At 40.1% G+C, this 12,486-nt stretch overlaps 1 protein-coding gene across 1 annotated transcript in view; it reads left to right on the top strand.

Moving 5' to 3' along the window:
- The window catches only part of lsamp (limbic system associated membrane protein), a 214,957-nt gene that overhangs the window by 135,616 nt on the left and 66,855 nt on the right, over positions 1 to 12,486 (top strand). Inside the window, exons 2-3 of the mRNA XM_062386090.1 lie at positions 8,667 to 8,811; positions 12,115 to 12,202. Of these exons, the coding sequence (XP_062242074.1) occupies positions 8,667 to 8,811; positions 12,115 to 12,202 (233 nt within the window). The remainder of the gene's footprint in view (positions 1 to 8,666; positions 8,812 to 12,114; positions 12,203 to 12,486) is intronic.

The raw sequence follows: 12,486 nt of genomic DNA on the forward strand, positions 1-12,486 counted from the left end.
TGGTGCATGCCAAACAAGATGGGCTTCATGATGGGGGCTGTCAGAGGGCTTTGAATCAAAGAGGCAAAACCAAATGTTTATTTGAGTCTATAATGCAATTACATCAGCAGGGATTTCCCTACAGGGTTTTTCTTTAGGGAGGTGAATGATGGGGGCGATAACTGAGATTATTGAAATAACTAATCGCAGGTTTTGAAGAAGTTAAAGGGTTGAGACAGCTCTGCTCACACTCTTTGGATCTTACTGTGAAAGATTGAGAAACACTAGAGCGTTTTGAGAGACAGGTGTCTTTTCCGTGTCATGCAGGGCCTCTGCAGGGCCCACGGGGGGGGGGGGGCTCCTCGTGTTCATGACAGCTTTGTTTAAAATCACTGTTAATGAAAGGAGGCATCTTACTTACTTCAACATATCACACTCATCATTGCTCTTTTTTTAAATGCTCCATTACACGTGCAAATTGGAATTTGATTAACAATCTTTGAGCACTTTGCATCTGCCTTTTGAAATCACAATAATGAACATAACCTGTCTTCCAACAGTCACGTCCATAAACACACATGCAGGCATGATTTGTCATGCAGGCATGTGTGTTTAGGCTCTCGATGATTTCAAATAATGTAACTTGACGACTTATTTTGTGTTGAAGTGTTAAATTGAGTTGATGTTTGCAGGGGAAAACATTTAGGTTTGGACAGCATCCATACTACAGCGTTCGTATAAATAAAGGCATCAACTCCACTATGGATGTGTCTAGTTTCCATGCAGTTTATGAGCTGCTCATACGGACAAGTTTGTAAAAGCAGTTGGTCCAATTGTGGTTTCAAACTCCAGTGTGCTTTTTAGTCTGGAGGGGCAGATATGGAGATATTTGGAAACGCTTAAGTAGACACTGACAACTGTGCCGACTGAGTCTTTTCGGTAACAAAGTAGAAGTAGGCTTGGATGATTTGTCAGGCTCCAATGACCCATTTTGAAAAAGAAAAAACAACAGGCATTCGCAGTAAGCTTAGATTTACCACCATGATTCCAAGAAACCCACTTAGGAGCATATCTATTAGTTATTGCAATTTCTGTTAAAGGCTGAATGTATGAGTATAAATATACACAAAGAAAGGCAGTTATGCAACTTTATCTTTTCAATGCACAATATTCGTATTAATATCAATTCATATTTACAGCATCTGTCAAATGTACAATATTTAGCTTATCTGTTCAACAGTAATGCCGGAGTTATTTTATTTGAAACACCTACAGAAAGCGTTGCAACCATTTAGATTTGTGACATAATTTCAACAGAGACATATTAAAACACAGGTGAAGATCATTTTCTCAGTCTACTCTTCTGTGGAACACAACGTTTATTTTTCAATGACACAAACATATTTACAACACTTCCCGAACCCGTTTCAAAGTCAAATCACTCCAGCGTTTCACTCTCGGAATCCTTTCGTTATGTTCTAAGGTTCTATCAGGGCTTTAACTTATATCGAGAGACCGGTAGATGCTAGTATTCATACCTTAGTCTGGTACTTGGTGTATCTGGTAAGCCGACTGTTTTTGAAGGCAATGCAAGAGATAAACCATCACCTCCGCCACCAGTAGCGAAAACTCTGCCGACATCAACCGACACACAGCTGATCTGCAGCACAACCGCAGCAAGTTAGTCCAGAGAGTTCGGGGATCGACAGAGCGTCCGGTAGAATTCTACACAAGGAATATCTGGAGCAAAAAACTGCTACATGCTATGAAACTAAAATGGCCATAAAAAACAACCTGATTTAGTTGATATCCAGCTTAAGCTTTGCCTCTATCCATGGCCTACATTGTCTCTATCTCTCTTTTCTTTGATTTGATCTCTTTCTTCGTTCTTTTACTCTGGCTAACAGTGTTATTGGCAGTATCTCCGTCACTCTCCTGCCCCCTGCCACGTGTATAAACACAACCAAGACACCTAGTGGTCTGCTTTTGCAGCTCTAGTCCACAAGGCTGGAGTGAATCAGATTTGAATCAATTTGTTCGTCTTGCCATTGACCTTTATCGATTGATGAAGCAAGTTGACTCCTTCAGTGAAAAGATTTTCTGATTCTGTCCATATGGCAGATTGGGTATCTGCTCCATACACATAAATCTCCCAAAACACAGGCATGCACACAGATACTGTATGCCTTAGTCACCGAAGGCACACAGTCAATAAAAGGATAAAAAGGAGTAAAGGCGGAAGGAAGGGAATAAGATGGAGGCTATAGGTGATGAGGAGCAGGGCAGAACAAGCACTAGAAGAAATGCAGGTTGCAAGTGTTGTGTTAAGGAGTGAGAGGCGTCAAAAAGGCAAAAATGTGGAGAAAAGAGGAAGCTAGTTGAGGAGAATTGGGTTTTGATGGCGATAGCGGGTGGTGTGGCTGTTCTGTCAGTCTTGGCACATCGTTCCTCTCATTACAGTTTCACTCCCTGCTCTTTGGTCCTCCCCCACGGCTAGCCCTGGAGCAGGGATCCATCCAGCCCAGCCCTCCTGTCAACACAAGCCCAGCTCAGCAGCTCTGGCCCAGTCATCTGTCAGCCCACACAGTCCCCTGTCAGCCATAGCCTATTGGCCAGTCCATATTGGCACAGCGAACGGGGCAGAAAAGAGTATAATATAGCGCAGCAGGGCATCCATCAACAAAGCTCCAGGTAAAACCGTACAGGACAGCAACCCAGGCATCCATCACAAGCAAGACCCTGCGTAATCCCAGCCCTGGTCTCTGAAGGGACTGATAAACAACAATGCCACTTTGTACAAAAAGTTAGTTTTAAAAGGCTTCTTGTTTATAAGCATCAGCAAATATCTGCTTGAATTTACAAGCTTTTTTCATGTTAGCGGCGACTTTGTATTCTACAGAGGATCATGGGCTTCAAGGGGATTGTGTAGGGGATTGCAAACACAACGCTGCTGTTGTGATTAAAAAGTGCAGATTTTTTGCCAAATATTCAAATAAATAAAGTCACGCTGGCTCAATAACACAGCTGAGATACTGCATCATTGTCAGGGCTGCAGCCAATTAATGGGATGGATTTTCATTACCAGTTGATCAACCGTGTCTCACTTTTCCAATCAAATCTAGTTCCCTGCAAGCGACTTGTTGAACGAATCTCAGATCAGACCAGCCAGAGAGAGCAATGTTTAATATTCTAATTCTGGTCCAGAAGGGCCCCGACACAGCCCAAGAAACCTGTCCCTGGGAGGCCACACCTCGACAGCTACCCTGCTAGAAGGAAGGGCTAACGGCAGACCACTGCTCTGACGAGTGATAGGAGCTTCTCCACTTCCTGGGCCAATACTCTTTAGTGATAAATAACTACCACTGATGCCTGCGCTACACTCTGTGCAAAAGGTTGCCGGGACCCTCTGGAGACCTGAGCATGCAGTTCAAGAGAAAACAGGCAAAATGGAAGGCAAGAGGTAACAGAGAAACACAATCTGTAGCACGGATCAATGAATACCTCCTTGGATTTTCATTCCATGCTGTCCACTTCTGTTCTCAAGTGTTGATGAAGAGATGAGAGAGAGGAACAGACCAACATTCAGGAATGAGGAGGAATGGGGTGAAAAGGACATGGGGTGATATAAGGGATAGAGAAAGGAAGAGGAGTGGAGGAGGTGCAAGGCAAAGGTGTGAGGAGATGAGAGGAAAAGAGATCAGGCGGGGGAAGATGAGAACATTCGGAGCAACAGAATAAGGCTCAAAGTGTGATGGCATGTACAGCACCAAGGGTTTTGTTCTTATTTATGTATCTTCTTTGACCCGTATGGAGCAGCATATGGTGAGCACTAACTGAGGGCAGGTAATACAATTAGGAGCATTTAGCTCATTTATTTTTACAACTTACCTGTATTCATCCAAGATGCTACAAAACGTGATGCTTTGGAGAGTAACAGTATGAGATAATTCACAGATAAAACAGCTTGTCTCACTTAGAGAAATATTAACTAATGGGAGGAAACAAATATTTCCTCTTTTATTTCACTATATTTAACTCTTCCTTTGTGACCTGCAAGTTGACATTTGCCTCAAGATCTTGGCTTTGCAGCTGTCTCAAGACTGTGGGAAACTTGAAAGGCTGCTTTGGAAGTACTTCAAAGTTCCTCTGGCAGAAAAATATTGTAGGCGGGCCGTTCCAGAATTTATTTTTATGTTAGAACTTTTTTGTTCAGAAACTCAAATAATTTCAAATCTCACAATAGTGTATATTGGTGTTGTGTCATAGATTTTTTGTAATGGCTCTATATGGCAATGTCAGTGGTGAGTCGTGAGGTCCACCAGTTTGGTCCAGTCTATAATATGTCAACTTTATTTGAATTGATTTGCATGACATGTGGCACACACATTCATTATCTTCCCAATGCTGATTGGGAAGATAATTGGGAAGATCATTGCTGATCCTTTTTGGGTGATCTGTCCCCTGATTTCACCTGATGGTCAAAGTGCTCACTTATTCAATGAAAATGTACATGATACTATAGATTAAAAAATATATTTTTTTACAGACATTCACACCTCGGGATAACCCGTAAATGGCTTTGTATTTATATAGTGCTTTTCTAGTCTTGATGACCACTCAAAGCGCTTTACAGTACAGTTCTATATTCACCCATTCACACACACATTCATACAGTGCAACTAATCACAGCACTTTGTTATTCTATGGGGGGCCATTCAGGGTTCAGCATCTTGCCCAAGGACAATTCGGCATTCAGATGGGTCAGACCGGGGTTCGAAACGCCGACCTTCAGGCTGTAGGACGACCACTCTACCCCTCAGCCACAGCCGCCCATAAAACTGTGTTGAAGCCTTAACTTTCCATCTTTCACTACCACCAAGTCAAAACACCGCTTTTTCAAATAGTCTTGATCCGGCAGCACTAATGAGCCTGAGCTGTACCTGGTATTAAGAATTAATCAGAAGATGTTTGCATGTCAACACGCTACATTAAGATATTGATCAAGATAAAGCATTATAACTGCAGCACATTCACATTGTTATTGGTTACATGTGGAGGTTAATACAAACCTGTTTCATGCTATAGCGCCTCCTAGCTGATATACTCAGACAAGCATCGCATTTTAGAACTTGCTTGGACCATGAGGGCACAGTGCTGTTTAAACTGAAGCCAGGCAAACATTGTGGAGGTGGCAATAAGAAAGGCTGCATGAGATGCACGTCAACAGTGTCTAAGATGTGTTTTAAATGACACAATATTCTTGAACACCTCCTCCCAAGTGGCTCATATGAGATACCCGTCTATCAGAGACTCTTGTTGTCTAGGATGAGCGTTAAGCAGCATTACCAGGAGGCAAGAGAGCTGATTATATACATGACAGCACATGTTCCTCTTACCAGCTCAAAAGTTGCACTCTACCTAGGCACAGTGCGATGATACTACTAATACTGGTTTGGTATTCACAGTCATATTTTATATTTCAGTAATTATTAACATACAAAGGAACATTTGTATAGGCAAGGCATTAATCCAAATTACACTCTCTTTTAATTACTACCTGTGGAAAATGTAATTTTCAAGTTCTTGTATAATCTCCATAACCTGAGCCCTGAAGGCAGAGTTAGTGAAAAATCAGTGTGTTAAGCCCAAGATGAGGCAAACTCTCGAATTTCCATTCCTGATAGTGATATGACTTATCTTTACCAATGTTACCTGTTTTATGATCAATGATTCATCTGAGGATCGCTCTCAAGCATCCCTGCCTCAAGCATTTCACTGCCAGCGACTGCTTAATGTTATTGTTGTGCATTTGATAATAAAAATCTTGAATCTTGAATCTTGAATCTTGAATTCAGATATTACCTAGGCCTTGTGGCTTCAGCCCTAGCCCAGAATAATATATTTTATCACACTGAGATTTCGGACATTTAGATAACTGTCATGTTGTCAGTCAGTTCCTATGTTCTGAAACATTTTACCACTGTTAATTAAAAACAAATCTGTGAGAAAAATATTCATGCTGGTGTGACTTGTCATAATGAGGTAACACAATTAATAAGTAATAATTTAACAAACAGCAGTCTAGCACAAGTACATTTGCTAAATTTCACTGCTGCTGCTGCTGTGCTTTACAAAGACCCACGTGCATTGCCAAATGTTCATCTCTCCACCTCCGCTGGATTCAAATGGAGACTGCTCTTTATTTACTCATTATCATAATGAATCCTGGGCTCCATTGCTGGTAGACTTTTATTCATTCACCACCATGTAAGCAATTCACTCAGACAATATCTTAAGGGTTGATCGAACTAACTGATCTGCTGTTCTGGAGCTTGAAATGAACTGGGTCAAATCAGAATTTAGGGTCAAGGTCTATGCACACCAATGGTGATGTGAATTTGACATATTTGAAAAACTGAAAATTGACCCTGGTCTGACAAATTAAAAGTCCTGTCGCTGTTGTAAAAGCTTGCATGGACTGGATACAGGTTAGAAAAATATGTATTAGCTGTGAATAATTTCACGAAGAAAAAACTTTCTGGAACAGTTGATCTATTAATTTACCATTTGGTAGTTTGCATATTTTAAATGTTTCAGTGCTGAATTCTGACAATGGCTTTACACAGGTTGACCACTGATGATTTTAAAGTCTTAAACATTTTCTTTTCCACATTTCCAAATAAAAACTGCCCTTATCATAGCAGAGAGTAGCACTTTGAGAGGCACCTTTCTGTCGTCATTGTTTAGGATTATGTCTCTGAGATCAGTAACAGGACCTGCCATGGTGGCCAAGACTGATTTCTATGTGAATACCACAAGTGAGTGACGACAAATCAGTTATAAGGTGCATAACTATTGCATTTCTACATTTCAATCATATTTCTGTCTTCGACTGTCCTGCTTTTTATTTCCCCCCCTCTTCTGGGTCACTTCAAAATGGTAGGAGACGATGGGTGATAAGCAAGAAAGCTCAGAGAAAAAACAAGCTGCATCCATTTAGTCAGCCAGTTTATTACCTCACTGCAAACACCTGAAACCTGTCACTGTGTCTATATGCCTCATGCTGTGCACTACCATCTATAAAAGATTTTGTTTTTGCTAACATTTGATCAAAGGGATATTTCATGTTTAAGTGTGTGTTGAGGACATTATACACATTTCCACTGAACTGAAACCAATGTTTTGGTAGCTCTGAAAGCTCTGAGGTCTTGTCTGGAATATAAAAATAAAGTTCTGAAGGTTTGAACATATAACTTGCATGAACCGTGCACAACAGGGGTCCATCATTCTTACTTGATTAGGAGACGTCGAAAGCATGAGATGCGTTATATTAAATTAATTGGAATTATTTGTGTCAGACTACATTTTGGTTGTCCAGATATTTCCTCTGGAAGAATATAGTTTGTGTGGATGTTTATAGTTTGTAGGATGCTTTTGGATCATGTCTATGACTCGGAAGAGAGAGACGTGTTGTCAATAAATACAGTAGTTTATCTGGGCTCCACACAGAGGGAAGGGAAATCAACAAAGATTCAAGCTGTGAGGACAAGCCCTCAACAAATCTGACATCCAGCTTCCACTGGGTAAAAGGCTGGGGTGACGGCACCAACACTTTTGTGAATCACCCAGGGTCACCTGCCAAAGACAGACTCACTACGCTGCCTCGCTAATCTACTCCCTTGTAGCCCAACACACGGGAGGGCTTGGGGAGTCGCCAGGATTTGCATGTGAGGCACATCCACTGTTGGCTTGCATTACAGCTGATATTCAGTCTCATTGATTCTGACGTCTTTTCACATTTACATTTATTCATTAGGCAGACGCTCTGCTCTCTTCCCTCCTGCGCAAGATGTCTTTGCTCAAGCTTACTTGGCTTAATGCTCTGACAGCGCTCAACAAGACAAGACGTAAACAAGAGGATACCGGTGTCCTTTCTCCTTCATTGGAATAAGCGCACGGTTAAAGCGGTTGCGTTTAACGGAGACAGGGAGGAAGGCAGATTTAAAGGAGAATAAGGGAGGGAGGGTAAAAGTACAACAGCAGAACAGCGTGAGAGGGATGAGTTAAGAATGCAAGAGGGAACGATTTCCACTTTTCTTTTGAAACCTCAGGCTACGTGGAATGCTGAGTTGTCTTATTAAGTTGGCTTACTTTGAAGTTGTTGGTCAGCAGTATCATATATAACACTAGCTTGTGTTGCATTATGCTTGGCCCATTGTATCAAGACGCGATTGTGTATTAACACAACCCTTACTAAAAATAATTTTAATGCCTGGGCCACCTGGCAGCATGTGCAGAGCGTGACTGGTCTGCTGGGTTCTACGTGAGGTTTCTGGCATGACCCCCTCAAACCAAAGTAGCCTTTGTACTCAACTAAATACCAAGACTCTTCGGTATGAAGTCGTCCAGTCCTGCAATAACAATAAAAACCTTAATATACGTGGAGAAAATGGACTACCTGACTCTTTTAGAACAGCACGGCTCACACGCATGAGACCTGTGTTACGCTGTCAGTGTCGGATAAATGAAAGTAAGACTTTCCCACAGCCTGAATACTCTGTGTAGCTGCATCCATGCTGCTGCTGTCGACAAAACCTTTTAACTCTGCAGCCCCCATAATGAGAAAACAAGCTATATATGTCTTTGTTTCCTTCTCCTTACCTCAATCATTCTTGTTGTACCCGCAGGTGTTACGTTGATGACAAAGTGTCCAAGGTGGCCTGGCTCAATCGATCCAACATCATCTTTGCCGGCCAGGACAAATGGTCCCTGGACCCCAGAGTCGATCTGGTCACTAAAGGACAGCTGGAGTACAGCCTGCGCATACAGAAGGTAATGTGGACCACAGTGGGTAAAAAATAAACTGGGATGTTCCCCTTATAAAAGGATTCAAAATATTTGTTTAAACTTTCGAGAATCCTAGTCAGCAATATTGACCTTAAACTGCACAATTTGCTCCAAATTTATTTAAGAGCAGGAGATATGCTGTTTAAATATTTATCCATTCATTAATTCATTTATTTATGAGCATATTCTATCGAAGTTCTTCATTCTCAAGTTTTGCTTTGACATCTACTCTGTGCTCTCAAGACATTGATGTTTTAATATAAAAATCTCTGCAAGCATAAAGTGACATTTTGAGAAACATGATTTTGTACCCACTCAATATGAAGCAGGAACCAGGGTGGTAAGATAAATGTGACACAAAGACTAGAAGCATCTGTAGGCAGCTAAATTTTCTCTGTCCAGCGGTATAAAGACATTCATAAATTAATGATCAGAATTCAAGATTGGTATCGATCTAAGCATTTAACTGTCAGCAAGAAATGTCAACGTATTCCTTAAATTTGAATCACACCAAGACGGATGCAGTAAATCAATGATCCTGAACAAAATGTCTACAAGCATGGTGTCGGTCAACTGCAATCTTTTGATATGGGCAGATAATATTTTCTAATATAAGACCACATGGCTTCTTCCAATATTTCTGTAAAGCCTTCAGGGATTAATTTTTTTTTAAATTAGATGGAAACGTTCAGTTGGACTCAAAGATGAACTGATTAGATTACGGTGGTCAATGGTCAACATCATCCTGACCTCACTAAACACAGCTCTGCCTAACGAATGCAATACATCTGAAATACATCAAAGGAATTGCCTCAACGTTGCCACAAATGTTCAATTGGACTCACAAATGAGCTAATTGGAAAATGGATGTCAAAGGTCACTGTGAACACGAAAGAAATTTTTGACCATGCATGAAAAATTCAAGATTGCTGAATTTCAAACTGCTATTCACAGTGGAGAATACAATTATTGAGTCGCTGAGCCTCAGTTCCACTTAATTGAATATATGACTTTGTTCCAAAATGCATTTATCGACAGAGAAGATTCTTGCATGCACACAAACAGTTAAATCTACAAGCATCTCAGTGTTAAACCAAATGGCAAATAACAAGTCTGGGTTACTAGAAGTCATACCAAGACTTACATTATCTTCCTAAGAATGGAGAAGCACCAAGGTCTTATCCAAATGCCAGAACTTCTGCATAAACACTTTCAAGTTTGAACCGCAGCTGCAAAGTAAGATGTATAATATAAATAGTAGTAAACAGCAACTTACTAGTGAACAAACTATCCACACTGTGTGGAAAAGGGTGAAGCATGGTCCAAACAAGGAACAAATTGCTGTTAAGATTGTGAAGTACCTCACAAAAGGAAAACATTTAAGCATAAAAGGATTGTATATCATCACAAATAAAAAAAAGTTGAATTAATATACCACAAATTAATTTTCCAAGTTGTTTTTTAGGGAATATATAGTTATATGGATTACATTTCCTGTTTTTTCTATCTGCAGTGTAGGAGGTGTTGGAAATTGCACAAATTTGATACCAGAGACGAGGCAGTTAGGCTTAAGCTGTAATTATTCCTTCTCCAGGGTGCACACACAACAAATGTATACAGGTACTCATTCACATGTGTAGGAAGCATTGTCACATTTGGCAAAGCACTATATCAAGAAAAAATAGAAGCAATCAGAAAAATGGAAAACAATTGAACCCTGTGACGATTTAAACAAACCACCACATCCATCTAGTTTCATCAACGTACACACAGGACAAGGAAAAGATAGACAACAATATCAAGACACATTCATTTTCCTATCTTCTGTTAGAAGATCAGTTATGGAAGTGCTATCAACCAAATTTGGATTTGTATAGCCTATATTCACAAATCACAATTTGTCACATAGGGTTTTGAACAATGGAGACATATTGTATATCAAGCAGTCTTGACGTAATCAAGCCCACCAATATAGCAGCATAACTAAGAGCAGGTCCAAGTAAAGCCTGGACCAGCTCCAACTATATGCTTTATCGTAAAGGAAGGTTTTAAGCTACTCTCAAATGTACAGATGGTGTCTGCCTCCCTAACTGAAAGTGGGAGATGATTCCGCAGGGGAGGAGCTTGATAGCTGAAAGCACTGGCTCCTACTCTGCTTTTAGAGACTTTAGGGATGACAAGTAAGCCTGAACTCTGGGTGCTATGCTGAAATGTTCCCCCAATCTGTGAAAGGAAAGAAGAAAAAACTCCCCAAACAGAGATTGGAGAACCCAATTTAGCTGATACACGTGTGTGTGTGTGTGTGTGTGTGTGTGTGTGTGTGTGTGTGTGTGTATGTGTGTGTATGCCAACCTCTGTAAAGTACGTTCATGGGTTTTCTGCACAGAAGCATAATTCGAATTTAAGACAATAAAAGCATTTTGGTCAGGATTAGTTAGAAGTTGCAGTTTATGTAAACCCACTGAGTCTCATCCTTCGATCAGAAATACATTACACTAGCATGTTTTTGGGGGATTGGTGCTGATAAAGCAGATTTTGCTCACAAATGTATCTTTTGGTAATTTCTTAGCACGGCCACTTAAAGGAATACAAAAAATTTGAGATTATGAGAATAAAGTCAAAATTGTAGGAGAATTCAGTCATATTACAACTAGGATAAAATCGATAAAATTTTATGGAGGGGGGGGGGGTATCAGAAGATAAATCTGTCGCCTACATTAAAATAGGGAATTTGAGTCATTTTAAGTCAGTTCAGGTTTTTCACAAATACTAAAATATTGAATGTGGCTCATCAGCACCAGATTATCATGACTACAGCACGTTTAAAAGACTGTACAACAAACTGTCCATTCTGAAGAAGGACCCACATAGACTTGGAGGAAATTGTGTCTTTTGTGGAGGAGGAAATGTTTGGTCGTGATCGATTGTGAGGTTGTCGTTTGTTGCGTATGTGTGATATGAATGAGGTTTTCATAGTTTCTCAAGAAACAAGAAAAAATTTAGAATATTTGGGATCCAGAAGGCCTGAGAGAGAGAAGTTTTTCTTGAACTTTTTTAGAAATTGTTGTTATGACTTTTTCCTCATGATATTTCAAGTAATTTTTTTGATTATTTGGACTTTGTTCCCAATTATGACTTTTCATAATATCCCAAATGTACTCATATATTAGTAAATTCATATTCTTGAGATGACAAAATTAACTTAAACATGCAGCTCTAACAGTGTTATTATACCAATATAAATTTACATTCTAACTAATGTGAAACAAAATTCTGTGTTATTTGCAGGTTGACGTCTACGATGAGGGCTCATACACCTGCTCCATACAGACCAAGCAGCAGCCCAAGACCTCACAGGTCTACCTCATCGTACAAGGTAAGTCTCATACACACAAAAGCAGTCAAAAGAAAATATAATACATCACTTTCCAAAGCCAAGTGGAAAGAAAGTACATGGAAACTGGGTGAATAACGCACATTATGTGCTAAAAACAAGCTTGCTGCCACTTTAAAATATGTTTCAAAAACCTCTAGATTGAGAAACATCGTCACTGCACACTGGCTGCGGTCATGAATGTGAAAACGTGGGGCACATTTAAGGCTTCTTCCATGACAATATACTGTACATGGACATGTTGACAAAAACTATATGTCACAATC

This window comes from Platichthys flesus, chromosome 4 (genome assembly GCF_949316205.1).
Source record: "Platichthys flesus chromosome 4, fPlaFle2.1, whole genome shotgun sequence".
Classification (NCBI taxonomy): Eukaryota; Metazoa; Chordata; class Actinopteri; order Pleuronectiformes; family Pleuronectidae; genus Platichthys; species Platichthys flesus.